This window comes from Panthera onca, chromosome D2, assembly GCF_046562875.1.
Source record: "Panthera onca isolate mPanOnc1 chromosome D2, mPanOnc1 haplotype 2, whole genome shotgun sequence".
NCBI classification, from domain to species: domain Eukaryota; kingdom Metazoa; phylum Chordata; class Mammalia; order Carnivora; family Felidae; genus Panthera; species Panthera onca.
In genome coordinates this window covers 56533516-56551226 of record NC_138349.1, presented here as the reverse complement: position 1 = coordinate 56551226, position 17711 = coordinate 56533516, and the positions used below count along the sequence as shown (strand labels likewise).

General features: G+C 54.0%; 1 protein-coding gene across 1 annotated transcript; it reads right to left on the bottom strand.

Annotated features, from left to right (window-relative positions):
• Window positions 1-740: 740 nt before the first annotated feature.
• NPFFR1 (neuropeptide FF receptor 1) lies at window positions 741-17707 on the bottom strand. Its single transcript, XM_078434330.2, has 4 exons — window positions 17370-17707; window positions 7069-7383; window positions 5447-5546; window positions 741-4305 (listed from the first exon to the last, which is right to left on the bottom strand). The coding sequence occupies exons 1-4, from the start codon at window positions 17374-17376 to the stop codon at window positions 3420-3422; spliced, it is 1308 nt and encodes a 435-aa protein (XP_078290456.2). The 5' UTR covers window positions 17377-17707; the 3' UTR covers window positions 741-3419.
• Window positions 17708-17711: the final 4 nt, after the last annotated feature.

Here is a 17711-nt window from a genome sequence, read left to right as displayed (position 1 = left end):
GCTTCCTCTTGCGTGCCTCAGGGTAGCCGGTGAGGTTCCTGATAGGGCCCAGGTATTGGGACACAGGGCTCCAATGAGGATAAGAAAGCTATAATCATAACGATAGCTTCGTAAGGTATCATCCCATGGAGGGAACATACAACTTTCTCGCCTCTCTAGCGGAGAAGTAAAGCCCAGCAGAGACTCAGAGCAGCGGGGTGGGCACGGGGAAGTAAGAGCGATCACAGCTTTCCTTGAGCCTCTGCTTTTGTCACCCATCAGTGCTGAGTTCCCCACCTGGGGTGTCTGTCCTCAGGGTCACGCAGGCATTATTTTTAGGAACGACTTCCAGTATCTTAAAACCTTATTTTGGTTTTTCACAATAACCAAAATAAGGAGGCAACCCAAAATGTCCACCCAGTGGAGGAACAGATGCACAAAATGTGGAATATACATACAATATAATATTCTTCGGCCTTAAATAGAAGGAAATTCTGGGGGCGCCTGAGGGCTCAGCCAGTTGAACATCTGACTCTTGATTTCTGCTCAGGTCGTGATCCCAGGGTCGTGGGATCGAGCCCATGCTCAGCATGGAGTCTGCTTGGGATTCATTCTCTCTCTCTCTCTCTCTCATAAAAAGGGAGGGGAGGGGAAGGAAAGGGAAGGAAAGGGAAGGGAAGAGAAGGGAAGGGAATTCCGACATATGCTACAACAAAGATAAACAAACCCTGAGGACGTTATGCTCAGTGAAGTAAGTCAGACACAAAAGTACAAATACTGTTTGATTCCCCTTGCATGAGGTACCCGGAGTAGTCAGATTCATTGACTGAAACGGATGGCAGAATGGTGGTTACCAGAAGCTGGGAGGAAATGGGGAGTTGTCATTCAATGGGTACGGAGTTACAGTTTGGGATGTTAAGAAAGATCTGGAAATCCACAGTGGTGATAGTTACACGCCAATGTGAACGCACTTACAGCCACTGAACTGTACCCTTACAAAAGTGAACAATGGTAAGTTTTATGTTGTGTATATTCTACCACAGACACAAAAAGCAAACATTCCACACATACCCACAAGGCCTCACCCCCTCGTGAAAGCATAAAGGCATGCTTGTTGCCATTCAGATCCAATCTCTGAATGGGCTGGCATCGCCTTTGACTGATTTTGAGAGAGGAAAATAACAGCAAAATATATGAATTATGCCTACTGCGGTTTCTCTGGCAGGCCCAGCTTTCCAAGCATGGTGTCTTCGGGGGGAACTAAAACAAAGGGGCCTTGGTGGAAAGGTTGGCTGGGGTGAGCGCTCTGATCTCCCCCAGCTGTAAAGGCTGTGATTCTGTGGTTGGGGAGGCCATGCGAACGGAGAAACACCCCAGAGGAGAGACCAGACAGTGTCTCTGGACAGATCCCACCCAGCCACAGGGAGAAGCATTTGGGTTTGAGATGGCCCTTTCTCTGGGCAACTTGTAGAGCCTGGAGACAGAGTTCTTCACGAGAAGCAGCTGGGAACTCGCTGGTCTATGTGACAACACCAAGCACCAGACACGGGGTCCACACATGCGCCAGTTGACGAGGGACTAGTTAGGGAGTCCTCTCCTCTCCTAAGCCCTGCATTCATCACCCCCAGATACCTGGACCTGGGTGGGGTCATGATGGATCTTGGCAGCCTGCTCAGCATGTGGGTTATGGATATTGTGCACAGAGCAGCTCGGTCTGGATATTGCAAGAGTAGGCACAAGAGACTCCCATTTCCCAGACTGGCAGCCTGAAGGGAGTCTGGCTCCACGAGCGTCCTGGTTCACCGTCAGGCAGAAAACCCCCGTAGAAACTTCGGTTCTCCTCCCCATTTCGCCCCACCCACGTTCCCTGAGAGGCAGAACACAGCAGGGGCAGAAACCACCAGAAGACCAATTCCAATCCCCATCCTGGCGCTCCGTGGCCTGTGACCTCGGCCCCCTGCAGCCTCAGTTACTTTGTGAAACGGCAGCAACAACATCTGGCATGGGTCAAATGAGGCAGTGTCTGGGGACAAGCCTGGAGAATGTACTGGACAACTGTTTTGGAGCTTTCTGCTGCTGTGACGTCCAGCGCTTAGGGCAGAGTGAACGGGGTTAAGTCATTGTCCATTACTGAAGCCATCAAGCCTCCGAGCTGCCTCCTCTGGCTTGACCCCCGGAAACATTCGCTTGCTATGCACTAAAATTCTAGCAACATGGTGTTTTCTATAGAGATGAGGGGGGAAATGCCCAGTTCGCTTCAGATTAAGGGGGGCCATGCAGAGATCACCGAGGCGATCCCATTTCGTCCCATCTCCTGGAAGAGAAACCTCGTTTCTTCGAGGCGATGCAGGTGTACTGGTGAGAGCTGCAGAGAAGACAAGGGGGCCTCCTGGCCCCCACCCCTTTTCAGAGGACAAGTTATCTGTGCCAGGGGGGTTAGTGTGTGTCCTCCAGGAGGCCCCAAAGGCCACCCCAGCTTTGATTGACCTATCTCCCTTCAGAGCCCCGAGGAACCAGAGAAGCAGGGCCCTGCGAAGGCTTTGCGCTCGCTGCTCCGGTGGGCTGATGTCTTTCCAAAAGCTGCAAGTAGGTCCGGTGCTCTCCCTTCCTCCGCTCCACGAATAAATAAACCAAGGCCTCCCTGTGGCCTTGCAGCTGCCTGTCGCCTTGTAAGTTCTTGCCTGGGTGATGGTGGAGAGCCCTCCTGTTTTCTCTGGGTGAGGACCCGAAGGGCAAGACCCAGAGTGTCTGCAACTGACACTCCTTCTGCAGCTGCCCAGATGCGATGTCCCCTTGAAGCACAGTGGGGAGAAGAGAAGGGCCCGGAACACCTCTTGGAACAAACAAGACAAACCTACACCGAGTTGGCAGGAAGGGCACAGCAGGCTCTCCTGGAAAGGGTGAGGCCGAGTGGCTTCCGTCACACATAAGGGACTCCAGGACATGGACACAAAGCATCGAATGGACAGAGCAACTTCGCTTTCCCATCCTTCCCAGCTGCGTAAGTAGGATGTACCCATTTCACCCCCGCCTTCGGGGGCCCTTCTGGAGGCAGCTGGAGATGCCCATACAGGCGCTGGAGTGGGGGCTCCTGTGAGAGTTCCAGCTGAGAGCCCCGGCTAGGCACGCCTCCTCTCTGGTCCTCAGTTTCTCATCTGGAGAAGCGGAGACCAGAAAACCTAGTCCCAAAGTCTCGCGAGGATTCGGGGAGCCGGGTGTGCCCGGGGCCGCCGCAAGGAAGGGTGCGGTGGAGCCCACGTTAGCTCCCGCCCCGCCAGGGGGAAGGCGGTAGAGGAGGTACCGCTAGCTGCCACCGCCTTGTATGTGAAAGCGAGGCGCCAGGCACCGTCTCCCGACACCACACCCGATTGCGGTCCCGTCCTGGCCTCCCATGTCCCGTCGGGGCCCCCAGGTTCAAGGGCCCGCCCTCCCCATGCCACTCAGATATCCCACGCTGGTATGGTGAGGGGCAGGTGGGGGCAGCCGGGACGCTCCCCGGCTTGGGCCAAGCCGTGGTGGGCCACCCGGCCACCGCGCAGCGGGAGGCGGCCGGGCCGGGGCGTCCCGCTGCTCCGGCCGGACTCGGAGGGCAGGCCCGAGTCGCTGGGCTGCACCTCCATGGAGACCGGCGCGCGCAGGAGCCCGCCCGGCCGCTCCGAGTAGGCCTCCCTGGGGCTCGCCCACTGCGGCGGGCAGAGGCGGGCGCGGAAGGCGGCCTGGAAGCCGCGGCGGAAGTTCTCGTTGAAGTAGCCGTAGATGATGGGGTTGGCGCTGCTGTTGAAGAAGGCCAGCCAGTGGGCGAAGGGGAAGGCGTAGACGGTGACCAGGTGCAGCTGCGGCTCGCTCAGCTGGCCGTAGTCGATGAGCAGCAGCAGGGCCCAGAGCGGCAGCCAGGACAGCGTGAAGACCAGCGCCACCATGACCAGCATGTGCACCACCCTGGCCCTGCGCCGGGCCCCCGGGCGGCCCTCGGGCGCCGCCGCCTCCCCGCCGGCCCGCGCGGGCCCCGAGGCCTTGCAGAGCTTGCGGGCGATGCGGGCGTACATGAGCACGATGAGCGCCAGGGGCGCCAGGTAGATGTGCGAGAAGAGCACGGTGGTGTAGACCCTGCGCATGCCCTTCTCGGGCCAGGCCTCCCAGCACGAGTAGAGCGGGTAGGAGCGGTTGCGGGCGTCCACCATGAAGTGGTGCTCCTCGCGCGTGACGGTCAGCGTGATGGCCGAGGGGCACATGATGAGCAGGGCCAGGGCCCAGATGACCGCGATGGTGACCAGCGCCTTGCGCAGGGTCAGCTTCTCGCGGAAAGGGTGCACGATGCAGCGGAACCTGCGGGGAGGGGGGAAAGAGGCGGGCTCGGGACGGGTCCCAGGGGCCCCTGTGCCAGGGGCGAGGGCTGCCCTGGTCGGGGCTGGGGGCTGGGGCGTGTGGGCACGCCACGTGCATCCTCGCACCGCACCGTGGGCAGCTTCCAAGAGCAGCTCCCGCAGTAGATCTAGGTTCGTTTGCAAGCAAGCTGATTTCTCACCTGAGAGGGAGTCAGCTCCCCGCTGAGTAGTCAAGGAACAAAGGCAAGGAGGACAGGAGGGGGAACGGAACTGCCTGCAGTGGGAAACAATCCTTTCTGTGCACTTGGTGGGGGGGCGCGGGGGGTTAAACTGATTAGCTGGCAGCTAGCAAAGTGATCAGCCTGCACATTCTGTCCTTGAGTAGGCTGATTAGGTAGGTGCATCAAAGAACACTTTTAGCTGTTTACGGATTCTCCAGAAAACCTTGGGAGTTCAGGTGTGGAGTCTACGTGACAGGCTGTCCCCATGTCATCTTGGCCAGTGTCCTTGCCTGCCTCCCGTGCTCTTGGCAAAAGTGCCCAGATGAACCCTTAGTGCAAGGGCTCACTGAGGTGGAGGAGGGGAGAAGGACCTGTTGCATGCATTTGGGTTTTATTGCTTGCAAAGCTTCCTTGGCCCCTGGCTCCCTTCTGTTAGCGGGCCCATGCTTATGAGAGACTCTGATGGAATCTGAGGCTGAAAGAGACCAGAAGTAGCTTCTGGTAGTGTGGACATGGGGAAGTGGTAAGGCCTGGGCTGCCAGGGAACAGCAAGGGGGGCGTGGAGGGGGAGTGAAGGAGCAGGAGCACACTGAGCCCCCTGCCCTCGGAAACTGGCTTTCCTGGCTCATTCTCATGAGTGGCAGGAGTCACGGCTTAGGAAACGAGGCCTGCCCTCAAGCTCTCATAGGACCCAGGAATCCCTATTAAACCTCAGCAGGAGCAGCCTCCAGGCCTTCCAGAAGGAGGTGGAATTCTCTGCAGGTCCCCCCAGTATAGAGGGCAGACAGCCCCACAACCCTTCCCTTTATGGCTCACGATTCAGCCCCAGGCTGAATGGTCATGCCCAACCATGGAGACAGAGGCTCTTCCTAGTGCAGGGCCTCTGTCAGGCGGGGAGAACCCAGCCGGGAACCCTCTCACCTTTCCACAGCAATGGCCACCAGCATGAACACGGAAGCCGACACGGACATGCCCTGCACCAAGCCGCTCATCTTGCACGTGGCGTTGTCAAAGGGCCACCCTGCAATGACAGAGCCCATGACAGAGCGAGTGCCTCATCCACAAAAAGCCGGACACCTTGGGCCATTTAGACCAGTCCTCACGGTGGCTCGGATCTTTCCTCCATGTCCTGGTGGTGGTGGTCATCCTCTCATCTGCTTACACACTTCCAGAAATGAGGAACTGACCAGTCCGAACAGTCCAAACTACTATGGCCGGTTCTCACCATTAGAGAGGCAATCTTTTTTTCTTTTCTTTTCTTTTTTTTTTTTTTTTTTGAGCACGTGAGAGAATTCTAAGCAGGCTCCACACTAAATGGGTCATTCCAACAATTTTTAAAATTGAGGCATGTGAAAAGGACTGGAAGACACCACCTTACCCAGCTAGTGACTTTGCCTTATCACTGTTCTTGCTGCTTGTGTGTGCCTGTATGTGTGTGCACCTGTACATGTGTGTGCGTGCATGCATGCCTGTGGGTCTAGGTGTGCCAGGAAGGAGAAGGATGAGCAGTTTATGTTCAGCAGCTGTGAAAGAACTCGAGATCCAGCAGTGAGTGAAGGGCCCACCAGGCTGAGCCAGTGCAGCTGAGGGGAAATTGTTTGCCCTGGCTCTACTACTCGGGTCCTGAAACCTACAGAAACACAGGCTGTGATTCCCCAAGTCGGGTCAGTCACTGGTAAGCCCCTGGATGGGGCTTTTCAGGCTCTGGATCTGGGCTCAGGAGCCCCGAGCTCAGGGCCTACGAGCTCAGATCTCTAGATGTCTCCATGGCCCTGGAAACTAGTCCTTCCCCGTGTAGCGTCTCAGGGTGTGTGGAGCCTAATTCTGAAACAAGGCAGGCAAATCACGTGGGAGAGAGTAGACAACAGAGTGATCCCTCTGACATTTGGAAGATGGACAGGTAGGAATTGAGAGGTTCGGTGGTCTAGTTCTGCCTGAATCCCTTCTACCAAGTCACTGCTAAATGGCCAGCCCGTCTCTACTTGGACACTTCCAGTGACAGGCAGTTCACTACCTGTCAGACAGAACTCTCTTTCGTTGGAGAACAACTCAAATAAGTGGGGATTATTAGTTTCTTATTCAGAGGGAACCTGCCCCCCTACGACTTCTTCCCACTGGTTCTAGTCCTGCCCAGGGGAGCCACAGTAACACTGGTTAGAAATATGGGCATGAGGCCATGGGACTTGACACTTAGCTGGGTAACGACACACATGTCCCTTAATCACTCTGGGCATCAATTTCCCCGTCCCCAAAATCAGGATTTTGTGGGACGCTCATTGGATTGCTCACTGGATTGCTCTAAGGATTCATGCATAACTCATTGGATTGCTCTAAGGATTCATGAAGGTAATGCAGGAAGAGTAGGTCATACAATGCCTGGAACAAAGAGAATAATTAACTCATTGTATCTGTTATTTCTAACTGAATCCCTCAGCCACAAGACTGTCTTAAGTTTGAGGCAATGACATCTTGGCCAAGAGACCGAGCCAACCACGCTTTCGGGGGCGAAGGGGACTCTCACTGCCTCTGCTGCCTCCACTCACCAGTGATGAGGTTGTCCACGAGAGTGGTGGGCATACAGAAGATGCCCACCAGCAGGTCGCTGACAGCCAGGTTGAGGATGAACATGTTGGTGACGGTGCGCATGTGCCGGTTCGTGAGCACGATGAAGCAGACCAGAGCGTTGCCCACCATGCACAGGAGGAAGATGAGCACATAGGCCACAATGAACATAGCTGCCACCGGTGAGGAGTGCTGGTAGTAGGAGGAGAAGGTGAGGTTTGCAGCCAGGGTGGCCTTGGCATTACTCCCATTCTGGCTTGGGGGCCAGCTGCTGTTGGGAGGCTGGGCGGGCTCCCCTAGAAGCAAAGGAGCATACAGGTCAGGAGCCTTGGCAAAGAAGGGCTGACTGACTCCTTGCCATTGGGTGCGACCCTTCCGTGCTTCCAATCCCGACCATGCCCTACCGCGCCCGATCGTGTGTTCAACTCCAGTTGCAACCGGATTCGCTTTCGACCCACAGCACCCAAACCCTCATCTCATACCCCCACCTTGTCTCGTCCACAGCTCACTTCCCGATGCTGGCTCTCCTCCATTCCCATCCAACTCCCCCGCCTCTGCCCCATCTGGGCTCCACCCTTCTTAGCCCCGCTGTCTGCCCCAGAGGCTGACCTCTAAGGACTACATCGGCCAGTTTCCCTTGCCCTCTGGTGTCCGACCAGGTTCAGCCAATGGGAAGCGCTGAAGGAGATTGAAGGACTGGAGAAGACAGAAGGCAGGTTACTCATCTCCCGACCCCCTCCATGCCTGGCCCAGTTCTGCCTGTAGGGCTGTCTTTACGGATACAGCTCCTACCAGGTGACCCTCTTCCATGGCTCTAGCTCTTTGAGGGCCACAGTGACACTATTTTCTCTCCTTGTACTGACAGCTCCCTGGGATCGCCAGTCCTGGGTGCTCGTCCATCCCTGCTGGTTCTCTTACCTCCCCTCCCACCCCCCATAAACTCCCCCTATTAACCTCTTCAGATAAACACTTTCTGAGTCAACCACCTGTTTTCTCCTGGGACCCTGACTATTATACCCTCGGAATCTCTGTTGTCCCTCCTCATCGCCTCTACAGAACTTTAGCTGGGAAAGGCAAGAAGGCAGTAGACAAAGGGACAGAAAAAGAGGACTCTGAACCAGGGTAAGAGCAAAGGCACACATTAAATTTACCAGAAGACCACCGAAAGCCAAGGCTACCCTGCCTCCTTCACTCTGTCCCATCGTGGCATCAGCTGCTTCACTGGCACAGCGTCTAACAAAGCACTTCCATATGTGTTATTTTATTGAACCCTCCCAATCACCCCACGAGGTAAACATGTTAGGTATTAGCCCCATTTGAAATGGGAGAACTGAGATCAGAGGGGTTCTGTGACATTCTCAAGGTGGCTCAGGCATATGCAGCAGAGGTGGTCCTTCTCTGTCTCTGAGTCAGTTTCAGGCTTTGGCCTGTGCTTCTTCAGCCACCTTTGGGAAGGAGCAGTTCGGTGTCCAACCACAGCTCCTCTGGGAAGCCATTAGATGTGGTGACTCATGATGTTGTCTCATAAACTCTCCTCCTGCCTTCCTCTGGTACTGAATGTGGTCTGTTCCAGGGGACGAAGAGTCTTTGGGGAGTCTTCTGTCACATCCAGAGCTCAGCCACTAGCCTGGAGACCCAACGGAGGCTTGGGATCTGGAGGCTAGAGACGCTTAAGGGCCAGTGAGCTGGCGTGACCAGGGCTGGAGGGACCAGCAGGTGTATCAGGGGCACTCAGGGTGGGGGTGGGGGTGGAGACGCTGCAAACCTCAGGTGCACGATGAGAGGAGGAGGTGATACCCCCTGCTGAGGCATTCCAGGGCGTCCAGTTGCACCCAAGCATCTTTATTTTAATATGGAGGATGTCAGACATGCACAAGAGAGAACATTATACTGAGTGCACACAAGAGCGTATAGCTCAGGGAACCATTACAAGGGAGTAGAGTATAAGGAACTGCCATGTGTACATCCTCCACCTCCGACAATGGGCAACTCAAGGCTAATCTTGTTTCACCCATAGCCCCACCTCTCTTTGGAATATCACATCACTTCCTTTCATCCACAAACATTTCCAGTTTGTATTGCTAAAAAGTAGGACTAAAAAAAAAAACAAAAAAACAAAAAAACAACAACCCACATAACCACAGTGTCATTATGATACCCAACAAAACTGACCGTTATGTCTAATATTATCAGTTACCCAGCATCCAGTACTCAAATTCCCTGATTGTTACATACTTTTTTTAAACATTGTTTGTTTGCTGCAATCTGTACACCCAACACGGGGCTCGAACTCACGACCCGGATATCAAGAGTTGCATGCTCTTCTGACGGAGCCCTCTAGGCACCCCTGTTATGTGCTTTTTAAAATCGTTGGTTTGCTCGAGTGAAGATCCAAACAAGATTTCTGTTACCTGTAATTATGTGGCAAACCACCCCAAAGTTTAGTGGTGTGGCACTGGAGCTTGGCAATCTGGGTGGCCCTTCTGCAGGTTCTCTGGGGATCACCCATACAGCTGTGGTCACCTGATGGCTTGACCAGAGCTGGGAGGCCCAAGATGGCCTCCCTCACGCGGCTGGTGGTTAGTGCCAGCTCTTGGCTGGGGTGTCTTCATTCTCCTCCACGTGCTCTGTCATCCACCAGGAGGCTAGATGGGGCTTCTTTACAGCTTGGTGGCCATAGGCTTCCGAGCCAGCAAGAGGAGAAGCTACAGACTTCTTAAGACCTAGGCTCCAGAATTTTCACGTCATTATTTCTGCCACCATCAGTTGGCCAACGCACGTCACAGAGTCAGCCCAGATTCAAGCTGCAGGAGAAATGGTTTCTACCACTCAGTAGGAGGGATGGTAATGTGACGTTGCAAATGTGATTCATTAAGGTCCATCACTGTAAACTCGATTGCCACCTCCATGTTGCATTTGGTTGACGTGGCGGTGAATCTCTTAGTTTCTAGGTTCTCCTCTGCCTCTCTGCCCCTACACTTTGTCATATAATTGAGTGAGCCATTTGTAGAATTTCTCACAGGCTGGATTTTGCTGAGTGCTCCCTTGTGATGTCATTTTTACATGTTTTACTCTGTCCGCTGTATTTCCTGTAATTGACAATTAGATCTGAGGGCTCAATCAGATTGTGTCTCGTGGGCTTTTTTTGGGAAGGCAGCTACGCTCACCACTAAACCACCAACGCACACTTGTGGTCTCTTTGTTAATGCCAAGCTTGACCATCATCCTGATCCCTCCACTGTCGGGTCCCGTCCGCTTTTCAGCAATATTTTCGGCAGAATCCACTAAGGATTATCGTGGAACCCTCATTGTCTTTCAGATACGATCCAAACTCTTTACTTGGCCTCCCAAACGCTCTGCGGTCTGATTTCCTGTTGCCATCTCTGACCTCGCTTCCCTGCCACATCCCCCTTTGCCCACTATGCTTTGTTGCTCCTGCCTCCCCCCTTTCTTTAGCCCTCGGCTTAAAGGCCGTCTTCTCCGAGAAGCCCAACCCGATCACTCTGTTTCAGGCAGGTGCCCCCCCCATTTATTTTCTCTCGTAGAATCTTATTTATTTTCCTCCATCTGTCAATATTTGATTTGTTTTCACGTTTACTGGGTTTTTCCCCCCACCCTTGGAAGTCAGTTAGTAGCCATAGCCCCAGCATCTCTGCAGTGCCTGCCCATAGTAAATGGTTCAATAAATGCCTGTTGAATGAATAAATATTTGTATGAGGGGAAAAGGAAGGAAAGGTGGATTCTGACGCCAGGTGATAGGGTCCTGCTATAAGCTGGCATTGTTGGTGTCAGAAGGCCTTCACAGGCTCCTCTGGAAGGAACCCCCATCCCAGTGTCTGTTGGGAGCTTCTCCAGGCAGCTCACCCCTCCGGAGCACCAGGTCAGCTCTGAACCGGTCCCCATGACTCGAAGAAATCCGTGGATGTGCATGGGTAGACTCCAGGCTGTCTGTCCTCTGCCCTTCCCTCGAGCCTCAGAAAACTGCTAAGTGAGCTCATATTCTGCAGTCTGTCCCTGGGAGGCGCCCGGGAGCGACCCTGCCCATCTCTAGACCCTTGGCTGAGCGGGGCATCCGTCTCTACCATTCGTGCAGCTATCGGCATTGCAAGATGATCCTTTCTCGAAGAGGAAGGATTCCTGACAACTCCCCTGGGTTGAGGAGCAGCCAGGCCTCCCACCCCAGCTGAGCCAGGCCAGCAGCCAGAGACCTCATTAGCACCCTGGACTTGTCCTTTCTGGGATCTGCCCAGTGGATACATTATCCTTGTATACATTGTATATTTACAATGTGGATACGTTAAAGCCTGTGAAAATCTCTTCCGCTGAGCCCAATTAAAGCATTCCCCTACTGGGGGAGCTTCCTGGAGGTCTCAGGATATAATAAGGGTTGCCTCCAAGGCATTCTGATAATCGCAGAGAGCAAGCCCAGGGCCAGAGAGAAGATGGGGGTAAGCTGGTGCTCCATGTGCGGTCCGGGCCAGCAGCGTCAGCATTAGCTTGGAACTCGTTAGAAATGCAAATTCCCAGGCCTCACCTCTGATCTAGGGAGCCAGAAACCCTGGGGACCGAGAAGCCCAGCTGTTTTAACACATTCCTCCAGGCAATTCCGATGCAGTCTAGTCTGAGAACCACAGATTTAAAGGACTTGGACCGAAGACCCTGGAGATAGTGGACACACACAGACTGGAAAGTCCCAGCCCTCCTCCCCGCCTTCTTCCCGGTGACTTCAGGCAACAGGCTGGATATTTGTGTCTCCTCAAAATTCACAAGCTGAAGCTAATCCCCGATGTGATGAGATTTGGAGGTGGAGTCTTTGGGGTGTGATGAGATCACGCTGGGCAGCTGTCATGAATGGAATTAGTGACTTGTAAAGAGACCCCAGCGAGCTCCCTCCTCCCTTCCAGCATGTGAGGACACAGCGGCAAGACGGCTGTCTGTGAACCAAGAAGCGGGCCCTCACCAGACACCGAATCTGCGCCTTGACCTTAGACTTCCTTGCCTCCAGAACGGAGAGATGGGTTTCCGGGGTTTCTCAGCGCCCCGCCCTGTGGTATTTTGTTACAGCAGCCCCGAAGGACGGGAACACCGCCTCACCCCTGTGGGGACTCAGCATTACCATCTTGCAAATCGCGACACACAACGCCTGGCTATGACCTAGCGCAGGTCACGTCGCCACCCTGGGAACCAGAGTTCTCTCTGGTGAAATGGAGGTAAGCTCACGCGTACCGAAAGGAGGTGTGGTGAGTCAGTAAAATAACGAGTAAAAGGACCTGGGCGCACTGCTGGGCACATGGCTCACCCCACGCCTTAGCTCTGTGATTGGTAGTGTTGACAATGGGAAGTTACACCGTGGATGTGAGGACGAGATCCTCAAAATCTTCTTGGTCTGGGCCACCCCGCAAAGCCTGAGAGATGTGCGAGGGAGCAAACACCACCACAACGAATGCCTTGAGCACAGAACCAGGCTGGGTATTTGTTTCCCTGAGTCCACAGCGGTCCCCTCTAGGAACGTCATCGTTATCGCCACCTGCCGATCCGTCCTGGCACCACGTGGGAGCTTCGTCCCTCACTGTTAAATGGAGGTGACGCGGTCTCCCAGCCCACTTCCCCGGCGGGATGAGCAGCTCCAAGGCGGTGAAGTGTTTTGCAAAAACGCACAGGGCACAGTGCCTCTGGCAGCGTTTCCAGGGGGCCTGGAAAAGCAGAAGCCACCCGGACAAGACGTTTCTGTGTCGTGCACTGGAGGCAGATGAGCTGGCTGACTCCTCTCCTCTCTCCAATGACCTTCTTCCGCTGCCTGGGCCGCTTCTCCACAGTACTCCCACCTCCAGCCACTGGACGCGTACCTCCTCCCAGCCCCAGGGGCCTCCCTCGGCCACACGGCTCCGGGGCCAGGCGGCAGCCGTGGAGGCTGCCACGGGTGCCAAGGAAGCCACTAGACGGGGGCTGGGCTGGAAGGGGGGGTGGGGAATAGGTCTGATTTGCTGTGCTCCGCTGACTTAGAGCACGGAACACCACGGCCAAGGCCAGTGGGAAGTCTGATGGGGGTTACTGCCCGGCTGGCCCCCAGCAAGTCTGCAGGAGGCTCAGCAGACGGTGGCGGCCATCTGTAGGCCCTGGGAGAAGGTTTTTGGCCCTCAGAGACCCCTCCAGGCCATATTTTTGGTCCAGCCACCCAAGAATTCCCCCTTCAGGCTCCCATCAGCACTCCCTAGTCCAAGCTGGATAATGAGATGTGGTGAGGAGCTAGCTTCTAGGCCAGCTCTGAGTGCTAGGAAGTTCTTCCTGATGGTTGAGTTGAATCGTCTTAATGTATCTTGCCGCCACCTGTCCGAGTTCCGATCCCTGGGGCCACATGGAACGAGAGTGAGCCCCTGTCCCCAGGATCACCCCCCTCTCCCTACCTTTGTCCCACCAGAACAACCAGGGGGCTCTTCAGGGAAAGGGGTTCTAGGCCCATCTTACTGACGGTCCGCTTTATTCTGTCCAGTAAATGTCCTCAGGAGTACAAGCCAGGGCTCCCTCATTGTAAATGGACACAGTGGAGTTTTTGGACTGAAATTTAGGACTTTGCATTTCACTTACATTTACATTTCATTTTCTTGGTTTCGATCTGCATGTTGAGATACCCTTAAATCTTCAGTCTGTTGCCATGTGGGTTTTGTGGTCCTTATCCAAAGATTTCATAAGGATGCCTTTCAATTTCCCTCTAAATTGTTTTGTTTTTTTTTTTTAACGTTTTTTTTTTTTTTTTTTTTTTTTTATTTTTTATTTTTGGGACAGAGAGAGACAGAGCATGAACGGGGGAAGGGCAGAGAGAGAGGGAGACACAGAATCGGAAACAGGCTCCAAGCCATCAGCCCAGAGCCTGACGCGGGGCTCGAACTCACGGACCGCGAGATCGTGACCTGGCTGAAGTCGGACGCTTAACCGACTGCGCCACCCAGGCGCCCCTCCCTCTAAATTGTTTAATGTCAGGTCCAAGTGGGAGCCCGAGGGACCCTTACGTTGCACTGAAGCCTTTAATGAAAGCCCTGTCATCAGTCCTCCAGCCCCTTCCCACATCTTTCCATCAGTTTCCAGGGCTCTCACGAAAGATCTTTGCTGTGTCCTGCCGAAATGCTGCAACTCATCTTTGTTCCAGTCTGAAGGAAGAAATTTGGGGGGCACCTGGGTGGGTGAGTCGGTTGAGTAACCAACTTCAGCTCAGGTCATGATCTCACGGTGTGTGAGTTCAAGCCGCGCACGCGGGATTCGAACCCACAGACCGTGAGATCATGACCTGAGCCGAAGTCAGAGGCTCAACTGATCGAGCCCCCCCAGCCCCCCCAGTCCAATTTGCTTTTAAACAACACTAATATTGGGCTACTCACGAGTACTACATTATTTTCCTTCTTCTTGAAAAAAAAAGACGACGTTTTTTTTAGAAAACAATGATGTGCTTCTTATAAAACAGTCCTGAGCACTAACTATCAAAGAAGAGAGTGAACATCACTGAAATCGCACACACAGAGATAACCCCGCGGCCAATGTGTCCGTGACGCCTCTTGCTGTGGACCCCTTCAGCCTGAAGGTCCAGCTGTGGTGGACCGTTCCTGGCACCTCCCGCACCTCACCAAGCCTGCACCCGAGGGCGTCTCTCCTCTGCTTCCTTTGAAGCCAAGAACGGGAACCTTCTAGGAGTGCAGGAGGAGAACCAGTGGAAAGGAGCAAACAGCACCAGCTTCCCATCTCACGTGGGGGAAATCTTGGCCGCTCTCTGCACGTTCCCCAGAGGGTCCCGAGAGGGACAGAGCCCTCAGGTGCCCGCAGCTAAACCCAGCTCGTTCATGCACCCATTTCTTGTCTTTTCTCCCTCTCCCACCCTGCTCTCTCTTTTTTTTTTTTTTAATTTTTTTTTAACATTTATTTATTTTTGAGAAACAGAGGCAAAGCGTGAGCGGGTGAGGGGCAGAGAGAGAAGGAGACACAGAGTCTGAAGCAGGCTCCAGGCTCTGAGCAAGCATTCAGCACAGAGCCTGATGCGGGGCTTGAACCCACCAACTGTGAGATCATGACCTGAGCTGAAGTCAGACGCTCAACCGACTGAGGCACCCAGGTGCCCCCCGCCACTCTGCTCTCTTGACATCCGCTTTCAAGTATCAGAGAAACTCCCCGTGGCTGAGCCCTTGTCTTAGGGTACACTTTCAGAAGCGGGGGAATCCAAACGAAGATGTTAGCGACCATCTCTTTGCAGACATTTTACATACATCGCCAATAACAAGCCTACGTAATCTTGTGTAAAGGGGATCGTACTCTACGTGGGTTCTAAAACCTACTTTTATGAAATTACTCACAGTGGGCAGGGAACATACTTTCATGCCTGTAAATACAATCCTCAATGCAGTTCTTAATGTCTACATGCTATGCCACGGCAGATGTGTTTCATCATTTAATTTACTTAATTATGGGCCTCTAGATGGTCTCCAGTTTTGCACTGCGATGAAAAAGCTCATGCATGTACCTTTGTAAGTGTTCAGGACGGCATCATTTGGCAAAATTCTGAGATCTTCAGAATTGCTTCATTGTTTCCTAAGTTTTCTCTACGTGTTTGATAATCTATTTCGGCATTTTCTTAGAGGCCAGTATTAATCTTAGCAGGTTAGAGATTTCTTTTCTTTTTTTTAAAAATCTCCCTTTACTTCCTTTTTTGAAAATCAGGACAGTTGCCCGTCTTCAGTTTTCTCGCATTTTTTTCATCCTTTGTAATTTCTTTTAAGGCAATGATTACATCTGCCTCCACGTCCCTGGGATGTCACTTGTCTGGGCTTCGATGCCTTCTTCCCCTCAACCTGTCTTGGGTTTCAATTTCCTCCTTATGCTCTTTATTCTATCATTTGGAGTAAAATTGCCTGTGCCCTGCTCCGCCTGCCCTCCCTTGTGCGTTAAGCTTGTACCACCTATCTCGAGCCCTGAGCCGAATTCCTTATTATCCTTACTCAGCCTTCGAAAGCTCTTTGCTCTGCCTTTGTTAATTTCCCCGGGCTTCTCTTCACTCCAGCTTTGGTGTTTTGCTAACACTGTGCTTGCGGATCCTGCCAACCTTCCAGATTCATCTCGGGTTATGCATTCCTCACCGCATCTTTGTGTGTGTGTGCTTTTCAAACCCTGCAAGTGCAGCGGCGCAAGACATTCTGTGAAACTCTCTTTTCTTTCTTGCCTGCAGTCCAATCATTTCCTTGGAATTTCAAGGTTTTATGATCTCTTGAAGTAGCCTCTCTTACCGGTATGAATTTGTTCAACGCGTCTTGCCTTATTTTACCCTTACACCCACCCTGTGAAGCCGGCTAAATGTAAGTTTCTCCCTTCAACAGATGGGTAAAGGGGCGCCTGGGTGGCTCAGTCAGTTAAGTGGCCGACTGCGGCTCAGGTCATGATCTCACGGTCCGTGAGTTCGAGCCCCGCGTCGGGCTCTGTGCTGACAGCTCAGAGCCTGGAGCCTGTTTCAGATTCTGTGTCTCCCTCTCTCTGACCCTCCCCTGTTCATGCTCTGTCTCTCCCTGTCTCAAAAATAAATGTTAAAAAAAAAAAAAAACCAAAAAACAGATGGGTAACCAGTGACCCAGAGAGGTTTGGGCACCACCCCAAAGACACCCAGCAAACCAGCGGACCAGTCCTCAGTCCTCTAGGCTCTTAGTCTAAATATGGTTTCCCTTGCCCACCATGGCTGAGATGGGGCTCTGGACCCCCCACTTGGTAAGGTTGGAGCAAGCAGTCTTCTACCAGGGACTTATCCTTCAGAGTCCTGCGGGTCAGGTCCATAAATCCACCTTTCTTCTAGAAAGAAAAATTCTCTCTGCATGGAAGAAGTCTCGTCTAGAATTCCATCGCCACCCCCCTCCCCCCCACTAGTCCCACTCCTTCTAGCCAGCAAAGTCGGTGGGTGACAATTCCACTGAGGTCAATAGCTGAGCTCACCTGGTTTCAAATGACCCCCTGCCCACGCAGGAGGCAGGGTGCATGCACACAGGGACAGAGAGGCACCAGATCTCTTTCTCCCACCCTGTCTCTCTGTCTCTGTCTCTGGCACACACATAGACGCACACACAGTACGGAGCACTCTAGGTCTTTCTCTCTCCCTCTCTCAGTGTCTTTCTGCTGCTGTCACACACACATTGTCACAGTGCCTGGCTCTGGACAGCTGTCAGTGATCAGATACCCCAGCCCCTTTGCCCTCCCTTGGCTCACTGCTCCTGAGTCAGTACCTGAGCCCACCCTCAGCCCCAGCTCCGGGCTCACTCACCCTCCATGCTGCCCACTCCTGCCGGCTCTGGAGAAGGGCACAGCGGGCCCCTCCGACCTGGCAGGGCAGGGGGGGAAGTCTCCGGGCGCTGGGTTGGTCGGCCTGCCCGCGCCCCTACCTCTGAGCTCAGTGGATCGAGTCCGGGGCCGGCAGGAAGCGGGCAGGGGCGTGCGCCCGCAGGGCCCGGTCCTTCGCGGGGTGTCGCTCCCCCTCAGGGCCCAGAGTGAGCCCGGCAGGGGTCGGGCTCCCGCGCAGCGCTGCTGCCTGCCCCGCTCTGCAGCCGGCAGCCCGCTGCCCCTCGCCTCCCAAGGCTGGAGCGAGGGAGGGGGCCAGCGCGCGGCG

What these genes read in the sequence shown, in the direction of transcription:
- NPFFR1 (XM_078434330.2), bottom strand. An exon ending in CGTGGACAACCTCATCACTG is followed by an intron (nt 5,547 to 7,068) that starts GTGAGTGGAGGC and finishes CTGTCATTGCAG; the next exon opens with GGTGGCCCTTTGACAACGCC. An exon ending in GTGGCCATTGCTGTGGAAAG is followed by an intron (nt 4,306 to 5,446) that starts GTGAGAGGGTTC and finishes CCCTCCCCGCAG; the next exon opens with GTTCCGCTGCATCGTGCACC.